The sequence below is a fragment of the Echinops telfairi genome, unplaced genomic scaffold (assembly GCF_000313985.2).
Source record: "Echinops telfairi isolate 266 unplaced genomic scaffold, ASM31398v2 ScPeMD7_443;HRSCAF=831, whole genome shotgun sequence".
Taxonomy (NCBI): Eukaryota; Metazoa; Chordata; class Mammalia; order Afrosoricida; family Tenrecidae; genus Echinops; species Echinops telfairi.
This window is the reverse complement of record NW_022104341.1, coordinates 79,678,889-79,704,085: the sequence shown is the minus strand read 5'-3', so window position 1 is coordinate 79,704,085 and position 25,197 is coordinate 79,678,889. Positions and strand designations below refer to the sequence as shown.

Below are 25,197 nucleotides of genomic sequence, written 5' to 3'. Positions count from 1 at the left end.
AGAAATACTTTGGACAGGCTCTTCATATTACAGGGGGGAAAAACACAGTTTTGTTTCCAGTTTCTGAAAGGAAGTGAGGTATATTTCCACCATGGCCTCCAGTTTCCCCCTCGGGTAGCACACAGTCAACACTATGAAGGAGTCAAGCTTCCACTTCCGGCAGCATTTCAATCACCAGGGTGAAAACTGTTTTTGCAGTAAGTGGAGTCAAACAGGGTGCGAAACAAAAGGTTAGTGGTACAAGGGCACCCAGAGGCTCTTCAAAAGAAAGGCCTGGCAGTTTACTTTTCAAAAAGCCAGTCCTTGCACACTGTAGGGTGCACTGTGCCACTCTGCTACACAGGACTCACCATGATCTGAAACAACTCGACAACAAGAAGCTTATCTGAAAGCGTACATGTTGTGCACTATCCAAACACCCAACGTTATCATCCGTTTCACATAATGGAGGCCACATATTCATAGCAGGTACCTACAATTGGTCTCTACAAACCAAACCTTTGACCCAAACGTTCCAAACATCAAATATGTTATAGAAAAAGCAATCTTCGCCTAACATGAATCGATCTACTGTTTTCCTGGAAGTACATACTTTATGAATGATGTCCAATATGTCTTGGGGTAGTTATGTATGACAGCATAAAAAGTTAATAAATTAAAAACCAAATTCAAACCAAACCGACGGCCATCAAGTCAGTGCTGGTTCATAACAAGCCTACAAAACATGGTGGGACTGCTTCTGTGAGTTTCCCACACTATAACTCTTTACAGGAGCAGAAGGCCCATTCTCTCTTCCAAGGAGCAGATGGTGGTTTCAAACTGCTGACTTGCTGTTACCAGCCCAACACACAACCACTACACCATCCAGGATATTATCACTGAAATCACACCCAAGTATAACTAAGGCTCTTCTATGTAGCTGTTTAAGCACAACTTTTAGAATACACTTCTTCATAATCAGAAGATTTATAAATTAAAGAGTTAAGTTGTATAATCACTAAAGACATTCTGTTCAAATCAGGAAAATAACAGAGGTAAGCATGAATCCTACTACTACAACTACTCACTGGCCCTGAGCCATTTACTACTAACTCACAATGGCCCTATAAGGCCAGAATAGAATTTCCAAGACTGTAAATCTTTATGAGCGCATGTAGTTTAACCTTTTCCTGTGAAATGGCTGGTGGGTTTGAATCACTGTAGTGAGCACCCCAAGGCTTACCCCCCCACCCCCGCCCCCAGGGATCCTTCACTGGACCCTGCCATCAAGTTGGTTGTAGCTCAGAGAGACCCTACCGGACAGGATAGAACTGCCTGTGTGTGTAATTGTATGGGAATAGAGAGTTTCATCTTTCTCCCATGGAGCAGCTGGTGGTTTTGAACTTACAGTGAGCAGCCCAATGTGTACCTGCTATGCTGCCAGGGCTCCTTCACTGGACACTAGCAATTCTGAAATCAGTCAGGCCCGTTGTTGGAAGTTCTACGAGTAGGCCTTAGTCCTATGACTGCTTGGAAATGACTATTCATGGGTCTTAGCTCTATTTTCTGGGCTCTTGGTTATATCTTTTGAATTTCTTTGAAATGAGAGGTAGACCACGTTTGTAGTTACACTGTATTAGAAGCCCGAGTCCTGTAAATAAAAGCATGAGGTTCCAAAAGTCTTTATTTGATCCCATTTCTCCTCATTTTAGACCAAACTGGTGGTGGTTCTGTCAACATAATGCTCTTAAAATTTCAGGAGGGGTGATGGTTATTCCATATCCTCTTGGCATTTTCCTCATTAGACAAAAGCCACACCCTTTGCCGTGTTATGCTTTTGCTCATTGAGGAAGAACAATGCCATCAGGCATTTTCAGAAGCCCTATGTTTAATTACATGATTTTCTGAAACACCATCCGAGATATTTCTGAGCATATAACAGATTTTGTAGTCACAGCCTGGGTTTCATCTCAGACCACAATTTCCTGAATGTACCCTTGACTGATCTTTGCCCAACGGCCATTTCGTCATTTTAGCATAGTTTGCCACGTGAAGAAGCTAGGAATCTAGAAACAGCAAGTCTGAACTCCTTTTGTGTAATAGCATTTCCTTTTGCTTACGAAATGTTCCTCCTCTCAGATTTTGCTCTAAACAGCAAGAAACCAGGCAACCCTTCAAACCCTGTCAACATCTCCTTAGCCAAACCACCCATTCCAGTAGGTATATTTTCTGCATCCCATATTTTTGCAGGTGACATTGTTGCTAAACGTTTTGCACCTATCTGATGATTAGTTATAAAGTTTTGCCACATGGATACATGCAAGTGACTATTCTGAACAAGGTGTGTTTAAACATGCCTCTACAATCAGTGGATGCCTGAAGACAAGATCTCAGGATTCGGATTGCCATCTGTCATTTTGCTATTTGGTGTATACATGTCTTTCTTAGTTTATTCTTTCAAGGAATCTCATCTGTTTGTTGCTTAGTGTTTGTCCCACTTGGTTGGGAGATTACACTCAATGCTGTGGCCAATTCCACAGTCTCTCTCTGCTTTCGCTTTTTGCTGGGCTCTCCCCGTGTTCCTGCACACGCATAGCTTCCTAGTCACGCAGCAATGTATGGAGCGCTTATCTGAGTCTTGGTATTGCTCCTTTACTTCCAGCATCTCCCTGTCAACTTCCTGGCTGGTCTGCTATTTGGCAATCAGAACTGCAATCCATTTAGCAAAGCTGTGAGGGCTCCCTCTCTCCATTGCCAACTGGATCTGCCAATTTTAACAAGGAAAGCCTTCGTCTTTATCACTCTGCTCAAAATTGATTCTAGCCCTGCTGGGAGCAAACTGGATTAATGCTAGCCCCAGCCCCAGGCGTGTGAAACTCTGGTGTTAGCTGACCAAGCAGAGTGCGGGAGCTGACACTGGCAAGACGAATGCATACTCCTGCTCTTTGCACACGAAGTTACTGCAGTTTTAAAATAAACACGTGATTTGCTATCCGGCTTGGCTGGTATGCAGCGCTTTCAAGTTGTGCAGCAATTGTGCCCCGTTTTCGTCTTGTTTTCGTGGAGAATGCTTGCTGTCTCTACACCCCTCCATTACCAGTCACGAAACAACTTCTCCTATGTGAGGTTCACAAAAATTAGAAGATGAAGGGTAGATTCCTGCTTATGCTCCATCATCTTGGGTGTTTACTACCATATTGGTGCAAGACAACATTTAAAATTACTTTAAAAGCTGAGGAATCAGTTTCAATGCAAGTTTCTAGACAGTTCCAGAAACACTTGGAAAACTTGTATGATAGTAGTAGGTGCTAACTAAACACTGAACATCTTCTAAATGGGTCCTATTTTCATAGATTTTTAAAGGCATTTTTAGTACTTTCAGTTTGCTGAAATTGTTACTTAATTTACCATATTGGCTCATATTGACCATACTTGGCTGACTTAGACTCTATGATAAACTCACTGCTATCCTGTCAATTCCAACACCGAAGGGGCCATATATTTCCCAAGACTGCAAATCTTTATGGGAGAAGTAAGCAATGGTTTCCAAGCAATTCCAACCTCTTTAACCATTTCCCTCTTTCAAATATCAGAGATAACTCCGTTTTTCTGAGTGGAAGATTGATTTTAAGGAATAAAGCTAATTTAAATGTTTTCAACTGAATTTGAAGTAAGTTGTATGACTGGACATATGCAGCTTGTGCTTTTAGGTGTATGCGTATATATTTTCATTACATGAACGTATCACAATTAGCCTACTTAAACTCCTACTAATTGGCATTTCAATTACTTCCAGATTCACTACTATATGAACAATGCTACAAACATTCCTAAGAAGACTTCTATATAGCAGAGAAGATATCTCCTTTAGGATATACATGAGCACCTTAGCCTTTAGTAGATAACTCTGAAGGGTAATTGTTCCAATTTGCAAAAAAGAGAAGCAAATAACAAACCAAACCCAAACTCACAGCCATTGAGTCAATTCTGACACATAGCAAGCTTATATAACGGTTTTCCTTTATTCACAACTTTGGCATTGCCACATTGATTAAATGCAATGATACCATACGGTCTTCAAGCTTAGAATCCACTACATGTTAACATAAATTTTCACCTTTTCCTGTGTTTATTAGTAATTCCTGTGAGAGAAAAAGAGACGCTAGGTGGTTTTCAAAATATATACTTGTTCATTTATATGGTACACGCAGCACGGATTTTGTTAAATTATTTTCATTTAGATTTCAGTGTGTTTGAAATAATATTCTAATTCTAGAAATAATTAACCTTTAAAACAAATTAAGCTTTAGATTTATTCTTCATAGTTGAGACACTGACTGCTACTTGGTAATATTTGACTTAGAAAATAATGTGTACTTACTCTAAGGCCAGAAATCCTCCTCATGGTAACCTGACGGTTTGAATCATGGTGTCCAGAAATTTGGTTTGGACCCGGGAACATGAAATCTCTTGTATTTTCATCATATGTAGACAGTGTTTCACCAACTACAAGAAAGATAGCCTATGATCAAATTATAACAATATTCTATTTGGAAATAAAATCATTAGTGATATATATGTTGCCCGACACTGTATTAAAATACCTACTTCAGGGTCATATATTTTATTTTCCTATGAAAGAAAATTTTGAATGAAATTATATTAAATAGAAGAACACATCTAATTATTCAGGAATATGCTACATTTCATTAATTTTAATATTTTTAATTCCTCTTCTCTAGAGTGAGTTACTACCAAAAAAGTTTATTTAAAACCATCAATTTGGTATGACATTCACACATCTTAAACTTAATGACCATCTCGATGATTTTTTTTCCATCCTTATAAAATATGAGGTTACATGTTGAAAACATTTAGGTATTTTCTAGAATGTCAAACGACCTGAATTTAGATAGCTAGTAATACTTCGAGTTTTTAGATTGCTCAACTAAAACCCAAACCCAGCGCCATCACATGGATGCCGACTCGTAGTGGCCCGATAGGACGGGGTGGAGCTGCCCTGTGACTCTATGGGAGCAGCCAGCCTCATTGCATTCCCACTGGTGGTTCCCAAGTGCTGATCTTGCAGGCACAAGCACTAGGCCACCAGGGCTCCTTTTAGATGACCAGCAGTATATATATATATATATATATACTCACTCCAGTTTGCACATAAGGCAAACATTTAATTAAAATGTAGTTTTTCTGTAATCATATGAACCACAAACAAAGAAAACTAGTCTATGCATTTTAACTCAACCTCCTCTGAGCTCTGTAATGTTGATTATGTGTTTTATTCCCTCCAATCCACAACAACAGCTAACATATGCACATACAAAAGATAAATAACTATTTCATAGAGAAAATCACATAATACTAGAAAATCACAATTTAAACTTCAAGTGTTTTTTCTTAACCAAATATCCGAGGTTAAGATCAGCTTATTTTCTACTCTCGGTCATTACTATTTACTCAGTTTTAGAACAATGTGTTCAAATACTATTTATGTCCATCTTTCTTATATATATTTTCATTTATTCATATGTTACACGTAATGGAACAAAGATGGCAACTATATCATTCATAATTTGGAAAAAGAGAGAAATGATGAAATCTTTAAAAAGCATGGTTTCCACATCAAGTATTTTATGAACATACAATACAGTACCTGGTGGAACAAGCTGTATCAACTCAAACACTGCTGTATCATCTGAAAGTTAAAAGAAGAGTTTCTTAAGTAAATTAATAATAATCAAAAGTTACTTTACCAAAAGAAGCATTTAAAGTAATCACTGAATAGATTATGTACGTGTTTATACTTCAGTAATTATATGTTTATAAATATAAATTATTTGACTATTTTAAGCAGAGTGGTGAGTATGTTATATAACATATCTGGATATGTTAAATAATTCTTTATAATTTTAATGAAAAGCTAAGGTAAAAGAAGACCAAAATTCTCATAACTGGACCAAAAGGTAACATCATGACAAATGGAGAAAAGGTTCAAGTTGTCAAAGATTTTGTTTTGCTTGGATCTACAATCAATGTTCATGGAAGCAGCAGTCGAGATCAAAAGAAGAGTTGTATTGGCTCACTCCACTGTACAAGACCTCTTTGGAGTATTGAAAAGCAAGGATGCAACTATGAGGACTAGGCTGGGCCTGACTCAAGCCAGGGTATTTTCAATTGCCTCACATGCAAGTCTCTGAATAAGGACACTGAATAAGGAAGACCAAAGAAAAAAGCATGCGTTTCAGCTGCGGTGCTGCAAAAGAATACTGAAAGTACTATGGACTGCTAAACGGACAAACCGGTCTGCCTTGGAAGAAGTATGGTCAGAGTGGTCCTTAAAGGTAAGGATGGCAAGACTTGTCTTACATACTTTGGACATGTTTTCAGGAGGGACCCATCCCTGGAGAAGGACATCATCGAAAAAGAGGGAGGTCCTGGATGACATGGATTGACACAGTGGCTGCATCCATGGGCTCAGGTATGGGGAGAATTCTGAGGATGGCACAGGACTGGGTAGTATTTTGCTCTGTTGTACATAAGGGCACTATGGATTGGAACTGACTCAATGGTACCTAACGACAATAACAAGAACAACAGAGTATTTTTTATTATAGAATTTAAATTGTGCCCTTCTAAGAACTCATTAAAAATATAATCTCTTTGTTCTTTACCATTGAAGCATTTTCATCTAATTGAAATCTTAGACATTTGTCCCTCTACCTGGATTTCTAATCAATGAATGATACTAAATACCCTCTTTGGGTCTATCCTGGGTCAATAATAAAGAGGAAAAAATAATATATCCCTTCCCTCAAGTCTCTGATATTCCATTCTAATGAGAAATCAACTTAATATACGATTTTTCAGAAACCATAGTACAATGAACGCATTGTGGATGGTACTGTGCGAGCACACATTAAAATAGATTGTAGGTCAAGAGTCTGGGAAGGAGCTCTGAGGAAGAGGTGTTTGGGATCACATCTATTTAACCTAACACAATAGTATAAAGAAGCTAACTCAAGAATGTTCCAAGTAGAAGTAACAAGCTATAAGTGGGACATAGGGTAATCTAGACAACTGTAGTGAACTGCTGTCAAGTCAGGCCTTACTTACAGACCCAAGCACAACAGTTCCTGGTCCTGTGCCATTCTCACAGTCATTCCTATTTTCAACCCACGGTTGCAGCCAGTGTCAATCTGTTTCATTGAGGGTCTTCTCTCTTTCCCTGATCCCCTGCTTTCCCATGCATGCTGTCTGTGTCCAGGGACATATATATAAAAAAGGAGCAATGATATCAAGAAGGCATCCCAGCCCAGTCCAACTCAAGTCCATAAATCCAATACTAGTCCATAGACCCTCTTCACACTCACGTAGCCAGAGTGGTTCTTAAAGGTAAGGCTTGCCAGTGACGCAAAATGATAAATCGAGAAATAGGAAGATCATAGGTCGTGGGTACAGAGTCACAAGTCAGTGGAAACATGGCAGACTGCTGGCAGCGCTCAGTGTTGAGTGGCTCATGTGGGGCCAGCCCTTGAGACAGGCAGAGTTCCAGCAAGCAGGAAGCCAGAGAGGCAGAGAGGCAGAGAGAACGAGAGCGGTTCCAGTGTTTGTCACTCATAAGCCAAAATGCTATGACCCCAAAGAGGTGTCAGCCCGAAACCTGATTGATAGGTTTGACTCCACCCCTAGCCAGGAGTGTCTGTCTAGTTGACATATTCCCTAACCACCGCCTCTGTATACATGTCTGTGTACATATACATATGTACATGTCTATACACATGTACATATACACATACATATACATATGTTAGGTGCCATCCAGTTGGTTCCAACCCATAGCAGCGACCGTATGTACAACAGAATGAAACACCACCAGATCCTGCACCATCCTCACAATCATTACCATGTTAGAGCCCAGTATTGCAGCCACTGTGTCAGGCCATCCTGTAGAGGGCTTTCATTTTGTTCACTGCCTCTCCACACAGGAGCCCCGGTGGTGCAGTGGTTACACTTTGGGCTGAGATCCACATGCTCGGCAGTTAGAAACCACCAGCAGCTCCTTGGTAGAAAGACTGGACTTTCTACCCCCGTCAAAAGTTAGTCTCACAAACCCAATGCAATGTTTTCCGCCATAAAAAGAATGAAGTGCCCACACAAGCTACAATGTAGATGAACCTCAAAAACAGGCTAAGTAAAAGAAGCCAGATATATATATATATCTTCTATTTATCTGAACAGGCTAAGTAAAAGAAGCCAGATATATATACATACATACACACACACACACATATATACACACACATATATATACACATATATGTATGTATATATATGTGTGTATATATATATATATACATATTTATCTGAACTATCCCAAACAGGCAAATTCACAGACACACAAAACAAACTGGTGGTTGGAGAGGGCAAAGGGAGGAGGAGATGTGAAGTAACTGCTGATTGGCTCGGAAACTTGCTTTGGGAGGCCATGTGTTTTGGAACAAGGTTGAGGTGAGAGTTCACATACAACACTGTGAATGTACTTAATTCAACTACGAACATGTGCACTTTAAAATAGCAAATTTTGATCTGTGGATTTCAAAAAGAAATTTTAAAGGAAAACTAAACAAATCTAATGTAAAATCATATCGAAGGGTAATATGCTGAACCGTCCCCTCTGAGATCAAGTAGGAGACATCCACGTGCACCGGAGAGCTAAGCTAGTGCAAAAAAGCAATAAAAAAGAGATAACAAGAATGATTATAAGAAGAAAATACCAGCATTCATGATGCAATTGGGCTTACAAGAAGTCCAAATGAATCTAAAGATGTGCTTTTTAATTAACACACAGGGAAAGGTTGCTGGAGACCCAGTCAATAAGCAAAAGTCCATTGTATTTTTTTGTAATGGAAAGTTAGAAATGATCGTACAATCTTATTTGAAAGTCTGAAATGTTTAGAAAAATGCCGAATGAAAGTTATTTCAGGCTGATACACAAAGTTTATACACATTATCAAGTGTAAAGGCAAACTATATTAACATATGAGAGCTTTAGCTTACTTGCCCTTCTAAAGACGATTTCGCAGTAAAATGTCAGGGATTAGAACCTTGACATATCATTTTTGGGGACACAATTCAATGCACTATTCTTGTGCTTAAGAGTCAATCCATCTCAGGGTGCAGGGTAGCAACGATAAAACATAACTTTACTCTAGTTCTCAAATCCCCCCCCCCCCACTATCATGATCCCAATTCTACCTTACAAATCAGGCTAGACCAGAGGATGTACACTGGTACAGATAGGAACTGGAAACACAGGGAATCCAGGACAGATGACTCCTTCAGGACCAGGTATGAAAGGAGCGAGGCCTGGAGGGTGAAGGGAATGTGGGGTGGAAAGGGGGAACCGATTACAAGAATCTAGGTATTGCCTCCTCCCTGGGGGAGGGACAGCAGAGAAGAGGGTGGGGGGAGACGTCTGACAGTGTAATTTATGACAAAACTATAATAAGTTGTGAATTATGAAGGGTTCATGAGGGGGGGATGGGGAAGGAAGGGGAAAATGAGCAACTGATATTAAGGGCTGAGATGGAGGGCAAATGTTTTGAGAATGATGAGGGCAGCGAATGTACATATGTGCTTGACACAGTGGATGTATGTATGGATTGTGATGAGAATTGTACGAGCCCCCAATAAAATAATTTTTTTTTAAAGAAAGAGTCAATCCATTGCATTGAAGAGGCCTTTTTTATTGATGCCCTTCTCTACGTCAAGAATGATGTCTTTCTCCAGGGATTGCTCTTTTCTGATGTCTAAAGTACCTGAGACAATGCCTTGTCATCTTTCCTCCCAAGGAGCACTCTGGTTTTAATTCTTCTAAGATAGAAGTATTCATTTTCTGGCAGTTCAAAGTATATCCAATATGCATCTCTAACATCCCAATTGAAAGCATGGATTGTTCTCCGGGTATTCGTATTCACTGTCCAGCTTTCACAGCCCGGTCAGGTGTACCTTAGTCTTCCAAGTGGCACCTGTGCTTTGTAAAAGACATTTTAAAGAGCACCTTTGCAACAGAGTTGCCCAATACGATAAGCTGTGTGACTGCTAGACCGCTGCTTTCATTAGCGATGGTTTGGGATCCAAGTACAAGGAAAGCTTGGCAACCTCCACTTTCCCTCCAGGTGTTGGGATGTTGCTTCCTGGTCCAGATTTTAGAGGATCTATTTCCTGTGTTGAAGTGTAATCCAGACGGGAAGCTGTATTATCCGCTGTTCATCCTACAGTGCTTCCAGTGCTCTTCACTTCAGCAGGCAAATGTAGGTCATCTGAATATCAAAGCTTGGTAAAATAAAACCTCCACTAATCCCGATGCTATGCGCGTCTTCAGATTGGCCAGCTTCTAGGATTATTTGCTCAGCATACAAGTTGGGTGATACTGTGAAAGCGCCAACCCACATCTTTCCTGATTTCAAACCATATGATATCCTTTTAGTCTGTCCAAACAAGTGTCTCTTGGGCTATGGACAAGTTCTCCTTGCATACTCTGGAATTCCCATCCTTCACAGCATTATCCATAGTTGGTTATGATTCATACAACCGTTCCATTATATAAAACTATATTCACCAATACAGCAACCTCCTAGTAGTTTTATCAACCCACTATCAAACCCATCGCAATAAAGTCAGGGTCCTGTCCTGACAATCTTGTAGGACAGGGCAGAACTGCCATGTATGGTTTCCACCGTTGTGTTCATCTTCCCAGAAGCGGCTGTCAAATGTTTTCCAAACTTCCGGTTTGCAAGCAAGTGCTTAAGTGCTGTGCCACCAAGGCTCTTTTCAGCCCACTATCATGCTTGAAAATATCATTATTTTTGAGAATCCCCATTATACTGTCTCATGTTAAAGTTTTCTTCCGTCTTGTCCAATAGATCAATTAAAATGGGAGCAGTCCATTTTATATCCACTTCATATATCTCCTTCAAAAATTTTAGTCACCTTACATTGGTTTTAATCATTTTCATGATTCCACCAAATTTATGTTTTTTCTTTGATAAACTAAATATATATCATTGACAATTCAAATTAATAAAGGTTTTAAAAAGTCGGTAGTAGTAGCAATTGACTCTACCAAGGAATTGTAAGCCTCCTGTCATCTGATTTGGTTAATTTTCATCTGTTCTCACCATCATCTCTTAACTTCAAGGGCATGGCTACTTCTCATCAAAATCTAATTGCTAATCTCCCTCTGCAATCTAAGATAGATTTGCCATAAGTTTGAGTGATATTAATACCCATGGGCATGACTCATCCAACAGTTCTCTGACTTCTTCATGAATCCGTCGTTAACAAGATTCCGGTTATTTATTTACATGTCTGATTCTTTATTAAAATGGAAACTCCTTTGAGGAGAGTAACCTATATTTTACTTAATAAATACTAGATCACAAGGGAAAACCCTGTCTTCTGGAAAAGAGCGGAATATAAAGTAAAATTTCATGAGATATGCAATGTGAGCTCCCAAAGTATTTTGACATACCTTTTCCTCACAGCACTGAACTGTAATTATTTGCTTACATGTCTGTCTTCATATACATCCCCTTTGGCTGAAATAATAACTCCCTTTCAAATCAACAAAAAGATGTAATTACATTTCGATCCCCAGCCTTTCTTTTGAGGTATCTCTAGGTGAATTCAAACCACCACCCAACTGAACCATTTGTGCTACTCAGGGCTCCTCACCCGCAGACAATACACTACAAAGCCTCCGTAATAGAGTGTACAAAATGTTTTCAAATTAATCAGTATATAGCTCTCATTTATTAAAAAGAATGAATAATGGAATATGGCCAATTTTCCCAAAATATAATTAAAACTCAAAGATACATCTCATGGGCCTTGAATAATGATTCTAAAGGTAACCTAGATAGGCAGGCATATAGACGTATGTATCTGTGTATTTAATGTAAAATAATATGAGTTATAGAAAGTTATAATTACTAACTTTGCATCATCAGCACAAGAGGTATTTAAATTAAACAAACAAATAGAATGGTGGAGAAAGGGAACTGTTGGGAAAATACAGAGAGAAAGGATGATCTTGGAAAAAATTTCAATGGAGAATAGATAAGAACACTTATAAATTTTGGATCAATAATTTTTTAATTTATTTACAAGGTCGATAATTGGAGAGAAAAAAAAGGAAAGCCAGACATTCTCTTTCATGGCATCTGCTAATTTGAGAAAAGGCAAGTAAAGAACCAGAACGTCTAATTGAGGTGTATTTACTCTCAGAGACCTAGAAGCAGGAAGTAAGGACATGGCCCTCAAGAAGGCAAAGTCTTCCCAAAGCTCTGCCGTGCACTGTCATTGCTGTTAGCTGCCATCCAGACTGCCTCCCACTCATGGCAACGTGCTCACAACACCATTGATTGGACCACTGTGATCTTCAGGGTTTGCACTGGCTGACTTTCAGAAGTAGATCACAAGGTCTTTTTCCCTAGTCCGTCTTATTCTGTAAACGCCGCTGAAACCTGTTCAGCATCACAGCAACGTATATGCATCCACCACATGGGTGGTGTTCACATTTGAGGTGTCTTGGGCCAAGCAAGGAATCTGATCTCCCACATGGAAGATGAAAATTCCACCTCTGAATCATCAATTTCCTGTAAGTTCCCTCAAAAGACAATATCATAGCAATACAAATAGGATGAACTGGAAATAAACTGATCTTTACCAGCAATGAAACCCAGCTTCAAATCATCCAAATCTCTAGCATTAGATCCATGTGATCAAGACTTGCTACCGCGACTCAAACTCATGCCAGGGGGTCAATTCTGACTCCTGTGTGGCCCTACAGGGTAGAATTGCCCAGGCGTTTCTCAGACTGTAACTATGGGAGTAAAAAGCCTCATCTTTCTCCCTTGGAGCAGTTGGTAGTTTGCAACTGCTGACCTCGCAGTAAGCAGTTCAGTGGACAACCACTGTGCCACTGGCAACGTGCAAAAAGCAAAGAGAAAACCTTCCCAGAGGAAAGACTGCATGAAAATATGCCTCAAATTACTTCAACATATATATATTTTTTACATACGATGAACACTCTATCAAAAATAACTAGGCATTGTCTATAATAATAATCGGGATACCATTTGACAGTACCAACGAAAGCTATGTGTACACTTACTGTATTACCAAAAAAATCTACTTCTAAGAATTTATCAAAAGAATTAAGTATTTATGTTCATCAAAAAGAATTTTTAAGAAAGACGGGGAGAATGAGTACATTGTAGTATATTCATGTAATGGATGCAAAAGAGCAGTAGGGACGAAGGACCGATGCAAATAACACTGAGGCATTAGCTGATTTCTTTCTTTAAAAAGTCATCCTCAAAAGGATACAACTATATATTTTTATTTTTTATGAAGTCAAAGAATTAGTCAAGCTAATCAATGCTGATATAAGTCATAATCATCATCTCAAGGGGAACAAATGAGCAGTTCTGGTTGCTAGAAATGTCCTAGATATGGATGAATGGTGGCTGTATAAATGGATACAAAAGATAATAGTCACGGAAATGTATACTTGAGATCAATACACTTTAGAGGCTTTATTGTACATGAACAGATGAGACAAATAAATCTGGAAAATGTTAAAACTTAAGCTGTAATAATTAAGGACGTGTGATATTTAGGTTTAGGATTGACAAAGAGACCCAGAAAAGGGAATGAAGAGAGAATCTAGAAAATGATCCGTGTGTATATGTACTAGATTTATGTCAAAGACAGCAATGTAGAATAGTTTAACATTTTATAAAGAGACATGAAAGGCTAGAAATAAAGCCAAAGTCAAGGGAGAAAATAGCCTTTTTGTAACAGATCTAAGGGTAGAAAGATGCCCTCACCCCCGGATAATTCTGGAAGAAGCCAAACACATAATCAGAATATTGCCAATAAAAAAAATAAAACCATTTCATGTTTCCAGGGATTGTTGCTGTGACTCATTATTGCTGTCAATAATAAAAGAAAAATAACTATATTTACCAATAATCTCATGGAAAATCAGAAGGAAATAAAATTTAAAAATGAAAGGTTTAAATAACAAGCATAAATTTTAGATTTGTATGCTGTGTAGCTTCTAAATCTAATATCCACACAATAAATAACTGCCACAAGGAAGGAATGAAACTACACAATATAGGCTATATTGTTACTAAAATATCTCAGCTATAAAAAATGGCCTAAAAATAATTGCTTGGGTTTGTCTAATTTATATTTTATTGTAAGAACACAGATTAACTTCCACTGAGAAAAACAATTTCCTGGTTTCTATATGAAATTTTCAATTCCTTTATATTTAACAAATGTGTTTTAGCAAAAATGCTTCAGGGAAAAATGCTTTAAATCAGTGAAGAACAAACTTTAAGGAGACTAATGCTGCTGGAAGCTGAACAGTAATTTAATATAAACTATAGCAACTGAAGCACACAGTATAATTAACCTCATTTAACAGTTGCCTTATAGCTTATAGGTAAATAATGAGTGTTTTCCTCTGCCTTCAGTAAAAATTCACATTTTCCACGAACTTTTAGAGTGTTATAAAGTAAATGCAATAAAAATACGCCAGAAATACTAGGGACAGAACAGCTACAATAAATACCTTAAGAAAAAGTTCCCAAACACTGTTGTGCCAAAGAATTGTTGGCTTTCCTTACAGGCAAGAACGTTGCCATATTTGTACTTAAATATCTACTCTAAAGACAAAGATGAATTAATAGAAATATATTTGTCATCACAGATTAAAATTATGAATCCTGACTATAACTTAGAATCTCTCCTGAGAATTGAGAGAAAAGTGCTCTCATTCAATTCTCAGCCATCAAATCCTCACGTCAAAGCATTTAAAAACCCCTAGACAGCAAGAAAAGGAGAACTCCTCGACAGTAAGAAATGGGTTCAGGAACCTTAATAAACCGACTGCTTTTCCCTGTAAGCAGCGAAATCAATCGGTGACACCTTGTAACTTAATGCTAAAGAAATGAGAATGTATCTTGTATTGATTCAAATGTTGAAGGACATGAGGCAAGTATAGCTATAATATTATCAACTCTCAAAGACAAAATATCAAAGGGGTAATGCTACAAACAGGTAGCTCTCAATAGCATTGTTTCAACAATCATAGAGACTGTAATGAGAAGCAGATTTATGATGAATTTGTGATATATTATTTAATTCCTTGGAGATCAAATGTATCTATTAGGTGCCACACACTGCCCTAAGCATTTGAGATGCAGCAGTGAGCAAAACAGGTAACGTCTCTGTTCTTACAAAACTCTCGTGCTAGTGAGAGAGAAGACAAACACTAGTGCTAACAAGAACACGAGAACACTCTGCCTCAAGCAACTCCCTATTTATTCCTGCTGTCTTGGCAGAAATACTAAGAGCACGTACTTTCACTCAACATTTCCTCGAGTAGGAGATAGGGCAGCACTAAAGACGACGAGGGTGGTAGATACTGTGTTCTTCACCAGGACCTGAAGTCAGAAAACCACAAGGGAGGGACACGCTCAGCATTTCTCCTGCTGAAAGAGCTGACGAGAAGTTTCGAACCTCAAATTGTGCTACTGCAGTATCCCGTAGACAAAATATTGAATGATGAAGGAAGCATCAAAAGAAAAGGGAAAAAATACACAGGGTCATCAGACCACAAAGGAACTGGCCAATTTTAAGCACTTCGAGAGAGAGCAGGTTATCACTAACCAATGATAATAAAGACATCCAAGCTGCATTAAGGCCCGGATGGAAAACAAAACTCCAGGAAATGGTGAACACCCACTGCAAGGTGTCAGCAGACGGATGCAAGACTTCTTGGCCTATGCAAAGAATTTTGGATGACAGCTACCTGGCTAGCCAAATAGAAAAGATCCATATTGGTGCCTGTTCCAAAGAAAGGTGGCCCAACGTAAAGAAGAAATGATCTAACAGTGTCACTAATATCACCTCAAGGAAAATTTTACTGACGCTAATTCAACGATGGTTGTAGCAGTTAACAGTGAAGTGCCAGATATTCAAACCAGACTCTGAAGAAAATGTAGGACGAAGAATATCAAGGCTGACTTCAGGTGGCTCTTGGCAGAAAGCAGAGAGTATCAGAAAGATACCTGTGTTTCATGGACTTTACAAAGGCATTCAATTGCGTAGACTATAAAATACTGTGGATAACATTGCAAAGAGTAAGAATTTCAGAATATTTCATTGTGCTCACATGGCACCTGTGCATGCACCAAGAAGGAGTTTGAAAAGCATAAGTGATATTGCCTGGTTTTAAATGAGGAAATACGTGCATCCGGGTTGTATCCTTTCATCATATTTACTCAATCTGTTGGCTGAGCAAATAATCTAAGAAACTAACTGACCCCCGCCCCCACCCAAACAAACGGAAAACAACATGACATCAGACTTGGAGAAAGTTTCAATGAAAACCTGTAATATGTAGACGACACAAACTTTTTTGCAAAGACTTGAAGCACTTACAGATAAAAATAAGAGAAATAGACCTTTAGTCTGAATTATAACTCAATGTAAAGAAAACAAAATTCATTACAACTGGATCAGCAAACAACATCAGGATAAATGAAAGAAGGTTTTATGTTGTCAAGGTTTTCATTTTTCTTAGATCCAGTCGGTGCTCTGGAAACAGCAGTCTAGAAATCAACCACTTATTGTACTGAGCAAAATTTATGCAAAAACTGCTTTACCCTTTAGACCCTTCAAAAGCAAAGAAGCCGCTTAGAGGACTAAGGTGTGCTTGACCCAAGCCAGGCTGCTTTTATATGAAAGCTGGGAAACGGATAAGGAAGATGGAGCAAGTGCTGCATTTGAATTGTGGTGTTGGTGAAGAATAATGAAACCACCATTAACTGCCCTAAGAACCCAGGAGCCCTGGTGGCATACTGGCTTTGCATTGGACTGCTAACCTCAAGGTCAGGGGTTTGAAACTACCAGCTAGTAGGTGGGAAAAAGAGGGGGCTTTCTATTCCTGTGAGAGTGACAGTCTCAGAAACCCAAATGGGGAGTTCTACCCTGTTCCAGAAGGCCACTATGAGTTGGTATAGACTCAACGGCAGTGACGAGCCATAAGAACAAACAAATCTTTCTTAAAAAGAAGTATAGTCAGAATGCTCCTTAGAAGTAAAGATGGTGAGGCTTCCTCTGATGTACTTTGGGCATGTTATCAGGAGGGATCAATCCCTCCAGAAAGATACCACTCTTTGTAAAGCAGAAGGTCAATAGAAAAAAAGGAAGACCCTCAACCAGATGGATTGACACCGAGGCTGTAACAATGGACTCAAACAAACAATTATGAGAATGGTGCATGACTGGTCAGGGTTTCATTCTGTTGCACCTAGATAGGGTTGATTTAAGTCAGAATTGATTTAATGCTATCTGTGTTAGGCTGAGTTTTCTAGAAGGACAAAATTAATGGAACGCCTATGTGTATAAAACATTATTTTATATCTAGAAGGGGTGCCAGTCTAGTCCAACTCAGGTTCGTGGGTCTAATGCTAGCTAGAATTCTCTTCAGATGCACACAACTGCCGGCCAATGGAGCAGGAAGACAAACTGTGGACCTGGGAGATGACAGGCTGGTGTCTACAGTCACATGTATCCAGGTCATAGGAACATGGCTGGGCACCACAGCTCCCAGAATTGGTAGATCACAAGGGTTGCCAACCTCAGAGCCAGACAAACAATCCAGGCAAAAAGTGAAGAAGCATAAAGGAGAAAAAAGTTGTCAGTATCTCTCTCATAAAAAGAGCACACCCCAAGGAGACATCACCAACCTATGAGCTGACTGCGCGGTCAGAGTCCACCCTACCTCCATACAGTTACCATCAAGTTGACACAGAATCCATCATGGCACCAAACCACACCCACTGCATCGAGGTGCTGTCTTACACATTTTGTTGAAGAAGTTCCTCTGTGGAGATACATTTGAGGAGTGACTGATAAAAATGAGAAGCAAGGACACTGTCTACTGGAAGAAGAATGTTTCAGGCAGGAGAGAGAAAGTGAAGGTGCATGCATACGTGTGTGCACGCTAAAGAAAAGAAGCTATGAAACTTCAGTGAGAAGAATGAAAATCAACACTTTTAGTAAAGAAGTCCATCAAACAAACAAGCAAACAAATCTTATTCTCTCTCTTGCCTAAGGACAGTTCTCAGGGTGTAGCTTTAGTCATAATTAATTTTACTCTGGTAGATCTCAAGATTAAAACCATTTTCCTAAAGAGAATACCTTCTCTGTAAATATGAAATTGCCCTATTATGCTCTAGGCTTCTAATATCATTGTCTTATTTCCCCAGAGTTTGAAATGATTCTGGTTTTCTGCAGTTTCTTTAGAGGTACAGATGTGGTGTGAAATGAATCTGGCAGGTTCTGTAATAATAACAATACTAATAATATTAATACTAATAACATAATAACATTAATAATAAACTAATAACAGTAAGGGAATACTGTGTATCAAGGTCTGTTGTGAGCCCTTAATTTGAATTTACTCAAGGACCCAACCTATTAAAAGACTTTCAAGCGACGGCTGTCCCCGCAGCTTCATTATTTATTTGTTTATTTTTTGGACCATGCTCAACTTGCTTTTAGAAAGTATGTTCTAGTCAAGCAAACGGACACAGGCACTTTGTATTTCAACAATGGAAAATGATATATGTGACTCACAGTCCTGCAGTAAAACAGGTAGGTAGAAATTGCAGAAAAATCTATATTGGTTCACTGTTTCCTTTCTTAAAACTCTTCTCTTTGCTTCCATTGCTATAAAGTCAAACTGGCTTACTTGTTTGGACCCAAGTGTTTTGAATTTAAAGGTGCAGTACTATGGAGTCTCACTGCAGGGGAATCTGTGAGCTGCTTCCACAGCAAACACTTTCAGCCTTTCTCCTTCCATTAGAGATCTACATCCGTGGAGAGCTGACACATTCACCACCTGATCCAAAGGTAATCAGGACAGGTGTAGCATAACTCAAAAGACTCGTATTCCCCCTCCTTAGCGATAAACGTCAAGTCTTGCTGAAAAATTGGTAGCAGTTGTTGTTGTGAGTTGTGAGCTGTTAGTGGTGGCTGCTCATACGCATAGCGACCCTACATACAACAGAAGGGCACACTGCCCAGTGCTGTGCCACCCTCACTATCTTACAGAAAACAGGGGAAATAAAGGTCCCACACAGTGCAATTCTATTGAACAATCAAAAGGAATAAACTTCTGATATATGGAATAATATGGATATACATCAAAACATGGTACTAAGAAAAAAAGACAGACACAAAAGACTACATAATATATAATTCCACCTACAAAAATCAGTAGAAAGGGTAAATCTATACACAGGAAACAGATTAGTAAATGCTAGAGAGTGAGGTAGTCATGGGATTCACTGCAAATGTTCCCCAGAAACTTTTGGGGAAGAAACAACATTCTAAACTGGATTCAGAAACAACATTCTAAACTGGAAAAGAAATTTCTTAACCTAGTCCTTCCATCCACATCTCTGTCACTCACACTCACAGCCACTGAGTCAGTGACTCTTTAAGGCAGGTTAGAGCTGGTAGAACTTCTGGTGAGGTCCTGAAGCTCTAACTCTACAGGAGTAAAACGACGACGACTGTCTTTTTCCCTGGAAGCGGCTGATGGTTTGGAACTATTGTTGCCCTTATGGTTAGCAGCCCAATGCGCAATCACTACACCTCCAGGGCTCCTTCTATGGCTATCACCTAATGAGTAGGTAAGATAATGCAAATGGAGGCGCTGGTCAATATTAGTTGCCCCTCCCCTGGCTGTAAGGATGAACCATCGTGACAGGAAGAGGGAGAAGGCCTAGGACCAACAGAAGAGCCATGAGGAGAGCACTTTCAAGACTGCTGTTTACAATGGCAAAGCTAATGTCAGCAGCATCAGAGGCTACAGCATGGTGACCAAGGGAGCAAAGGAGCCAGACCGAAACCAGAGGCCAAGGAAGGGAGGCCATGGGACAGAACAGAGACAATGAGACTGTAAGAGAGATCAATAATCTTTGGCACAGGCCTTGGCACAGACCAAGGGACTACGTGTCAAAAGCTGGGGACCAGAGAGAGATTTGGCTGCTGGCTAAGAAGAGATATTGCTGTAGGCTAGTGACTGATGTTAAATTCCCTAATAAACTCTCTTCACTGTCAGTTCGGTGTGGGCCATGACAACATATTACCATACTCAGAAGAGAAGCACAGTGTTGTGGAATGAACACTTGGTCTCAGCATAGGGAAAGAAAGGAGGAGGGTGGAGATAGGCCTTGTGGCAACAGGGAAGGAACAAGAGGCCAAACGTGGCCTCCCGCCATGCAGTTCACGTGGTGATGAAAAAAATCTTTTAAAAAATCATGTAACTATAGCTACAACAGGTAAATTTTAGGCTATGTAAATTATACCTCAATAAAGCATAAAAGACTGAAGCATGCCTGCCTTTCCTAGAAAATCTGAATTGCAGAGTAACCAAGCTGCTGCTAAGGAGGGTTTCTGATATAGAAGTCTAGCCTCTAAAGGAAAAAAAAATGATCCTATTAGAAAAAGCCCCATTCTCTAACTTTAATGACAAGATGGATCTTAAAGGACGTTCAAGTTATTAGACAAAAGGCTGATGAGAAACTTTATAATAGACACATAAGGCTGATGATGGCCTGAAGCCAAATGATCAGTCTCAGTACCCCTCAATTTAAGATAATTAGAAAGGATGTGCCACTTGATATGATGCAACAGTAAGGCCATAACAACAATTATAAAGGATTCTTTCAAAACAGATAAATAAAACAAACCTGCAGCTTATCAGATCTCGATATGTAATTATCATCTTACAAAGTGATAAACAAACGAAAGAACATCTATAGGAAGCAATCAATCAAATCCATTCTAAAGGGCCCCTTCTACAAACACATGTTGTTTAAAAAAATATGATGAAGAAAACACACAAACTGCTATTTCATTTCCATGGTAAACTGAAAGAATTGAAGAACATTTAAGTCTTAAGTTGTAATATTGAATGATTCTATGCGGAAAATACTGAATGATACAGTAAACTCCAAAAGACTTTGGAAGACCAAAATCACTGTACTAAAAAGTGAGCGACGTTCAACTATTCCAAGAGGTTGCATATGATCAAAAAATATTGAAGGAAGAAGTCCAAGCTGTGCTAAAATCATTACTGAAAATCAAGGCTCCAGGAATTGATAGACTCTTAAATGAAATCAACAAGCTGTTGAAGCACTAGAAGCATCCAATTATCTATGCAAAAAAAAAATTGGAAGACAATTACTTGACCAACCAACTGGAAGAGATTCCTATTTGTGCTCATTCCAATGAAAAGCAGCCCCCCCCAAAAAAGAAAAAAGATAAGCAGCCCAAGAAAATATGCAAATTATAAAATAGTATCATTGATATCACATGCAAGTAAAATTTGTTGAATATCATTCAACACTGGTGTGCCAATACATCGAAAGGGAAAGCTGCCAACAATTCAAGCAGGATTCAGAAGGAGACATGGCACGAAAGACATCACTGGTGGTACCAGATGGACTTTGGCTAAAAGCAGAGAATAACAGAAAGTTGTTGGTTTGCATTTTATGGACTACGCAAAGGTATTTGAGTCTATGGATCAGAACAGAGCATGGATACCATTCAGAAGGATGGAAATTCCAGAGCACTTCATTGTGCTCATGTGGGACCTGTACAAGGACCAAGAGGCCGATGTTCAAACAGAAGAAGGGACTATAACATGGTGCAAAATCAGGAAAGGTGTATGTCAGGGTTCCATCACTTATTTAATCATACTTATTTAATACGTATGCTGATTGAACAAATAATGACTGCACTTTGGATTATATGAAGAATGCAGCACCAGGTGTGAAGGAAGGTTGACAATCTGTGATATGCAGATAACACAACCTTGCATGTGGAAAGCAAGGAGGACTTGAAGCAACTGCTGATGAAGATCAAGAACTGCAGTTTTCTGAGTGGATTAGAACTCAATGTAATAAAACAAACACAAAATCTTCACAATTGGAACAATAAGCATCATCATGATAAACGGGGAAAAAATTAAGTCATCAAGAAGTTCATATTGCTTTGAGCCACCATCAATGCTCATGGAAGCAGCAGTGAAGAGATCAAACCATGCATTTCACTGGGCAAATCTGCTGCTCAAGACCCGCTGCACAAGTGTTGAAGTGCCAGATTGTCACTTGGAAGACGGAGGCATGCCTGATTGAAGCCATGGTCATTTTAAGCACCTCCTATGCGTGCAAAAGTTAGACAATGAACAAGGAAAACAGCAAAAGAATTACTGCATTTGAAATATGGTGTTGGTGAAAAATATTGAAAGTACCATGAACTGTAAGAAGAACAAAGAAAGCTGTCTTGGAAGAAGTACTGCCAGAATGCTCCTTACAAGCGAGGATGGCTACACTTCAACTCCCATTCTTCAGATAGGCCATCAAGAAAGAACAGACCTGGGGTGGGGGTGGGGGATGGACTATGCTGGGTAAAGCAGAATGTCAGCGGAAAAGAGGAAGACTGTCAATAAGATGGACTAACATGGCGGCGGCGGCAACAACGGACTCCAGCATAACAACTGTGCGGCTGGGGCAGGGCCAGGAAGTGGTTCATCCTATTGGACGTAGGGCCACTAAGAGTCAGAACCAACTGACACAGGTCATTGCTAGAACCTGCAAGCGTTTACTGTTACCGGCAGTTGTAAACATGTATCGTCCAAATAATTTATTAACATACTAAATCCAAAAAATTCAAAAGCATGTATGTTTTAAGGTACCGCCTTTTGATCCTGTATGATTCACTGTCTTGGTTTACAATACACCAAGGTTATTGGCATATTCTTGTCTGCGGTGAAAAAACCACGATCAAGCATGAATCTCTATCCTTAGATGATAAACATTCCATATCATCTTAATCACTCAACAATAAGTTCAACTAAGTCTCATTTTCCACAGAATATCGAACAGAAAATCAAACAATCCCCTGCTTCTCTGCAACCTTTAACTTTTATTTAACTCACAATTAAACAGCATAAGAATGATAAATTCTAAAATATCCCAGAAGCTAGAAATGAAAAGTTAAAGACGTACATTCAAGCTGTGCAACCACATCTCCAGGGTCCACTGCTTCAGGGAACACCTGCAGGGGAAGAGGGAAGATAGATGTATGATAATCTCAGTATTTCTTTCCATTCCAAATCACTTCTTTCCCAAACATAATTTAGGTTCAGCTTAAATATTATCATTTCTAACCACCATGGAAAATAGATAATTCCCTCAATCCTTCAGCCACTCTTTACTCCTTTGTCCTTTTCATGAAACATATTATTATATAAAGTTTTATTATTCATATGTTTAATTTTTTTCTGCTTCTCCAACTAAAATGAAATCTCTAAGAGGGCAAGGGATTTGTACTGGTTAACATGTATCCTCAGGGCCCAAAATCAAACACCATAGAGAGAAGAGACAGGGAATTATTGCAGAAGGAAGGGAACAAAGGAGAGAAAGAAGAGAGCAGGCAAAGAAGAAAAAAAAGAAAAATGTAATTTTTTAGTAATAAACTAAAAGGCTGTATTATTAGAGGTCAAAACGGATTTATAAAAGAAGTACAAGAAAGCCTTAAGTAATACATGATGTCCCATTCTAATTGACTAGTAACTTGTTTTTCTTTTGCATGAAAAGTTATTATTCAGGTACAGTGATATTATATGACAGGTTCTGTGTTTTATATAAAATCTAAGATAATTTTAGAAATAAACTAACCCATTAAAAAAAAGGACAACTTGCCAGCAAACCTGTGGCTGACATGCTCAGTGATTATTATTATAAATTCCCCTGACAATTAACTCCCATTGTTTGTTTAAATAGTGTCCAGCCACGAAATGACCGCTTCTGTACAAGTGAGTAATTCAGGTACTGTGATATGGAGTTAGCCTACATTTGCTCAACATCCCTCTCTCAACAGGGTTTTAAAAAAATTAGTACCAGGAGCTAATCAAAGACAATATTAATGGAAAATGGTTATGCTCCAAGGGGATGATCAATAAGACTCTTTATCATACATTAACAAGAAGGTTTTTAAAGGGAGTCAAAGGCAGATAAAAAACAACAAACTAAAAAATCATAAATCCAGGAATGGATTTGGGGCTTGCACTAAATCCTAGCTCCAATTTAAGAACAATTAGTTCTTACATCATGGCCCTGCTCAATACTCATGGTTAGGAAGGGAACACAGAAGACACAAGCACTATAGCAAAGTGTGGTGAAGAAATTAGATGGTGCCCAGCTATCAAATAGACTACTGTCTGGGGTCTTAAAGGCGTGTCTCCAAACAAGCAGCCATCTAAGTGAGATGTCAACTAAGTCCACAGGGAAGAAGTGCATCCTCTTTAGTCACCAGATTATAATCATATAATCCTTAGTCGCAGGAGGGATTAGTATCACAGCCTAAATTGTGAGACTCCAGTTTGCATAAGGCTATGGATGACAGTGGGAGCCCAAGATACATTTGTGGGAACTACATAGGAAAACTAAGCCTCCCTCTATTCATAATGTATCCATAACTGAGGAGTGGGGGAAAACTAGTTACTAAATAGAGTGCATGAAAGAGATTAGTATAGAAGATCGAAGGGATAAACCTGATTTGAACAGTTAAAACTTGAACAACTGACCACCACCACCCCCCCATGCATGCTGGACCTGATCTGGCTTTCAACATTGCCTGCATTTTTGTTTTGTTTTTTTGTTTATTTGTTCATATTAGGGGGTTTATCTCAGATGTGTCATGTCATTGGATGGGTCACCCTCTTGAAGTTGTGTTATATGTCTTTCTGTTTTTCAGTATATGAAACCCAGGATTGATGAACCCATACACAGGAACAGCAAGTAGAATAAGGGTTTAGGGGTGAGGGGCTGGGGTGGTGGTGGGAGTGGGGAAACGATGTCAAGGAGTCCAGGAAGGGAAAGAATGTTTGGAAATTGATTGTGATAGCAATTGTACTGCTTGACATGATTGAACTATGGAATGATATGATATATGTATTAACTACCAATTAATAATACATTTTTTTAAAAGACAACTGATTCGATGCATAATGTAATGCATATTTATTTTCAAGCTTCT

At 39.0% G+C, this 25,197-nt stretch overlaps 1 protein-coding gene across 1 annotated transcript in view; it reads right to left on the bottom strand.

The window, feature by feature from the left end:
* SPATA6 (spermatogenesis associated 6) overlaps positions 1-25,197 on the bottom strand; it is a 109,152-nt gene that overhangs the window by 67,293 nt on the left and 16,662 nt on the right. The window contains exons 2-4 of the mRNA XM_045291761.1: positions 23,166-23,214; positions 5,648-5,689; positions 4,361-4,485 (exon numbers count right to left, since the gene is read on the bottom strand). Coding sequence (XP_045147696.1) covers positions 4,361-4,485; positions 5,648-5,689; positions 23,166-23,214 — 216 coding nt within the window. The remainder of the gene's footprint in view (positions 1-4,360; positions 4,486-5,647; positions 5,690-23,165; positions 23,215-25,197) is intronic.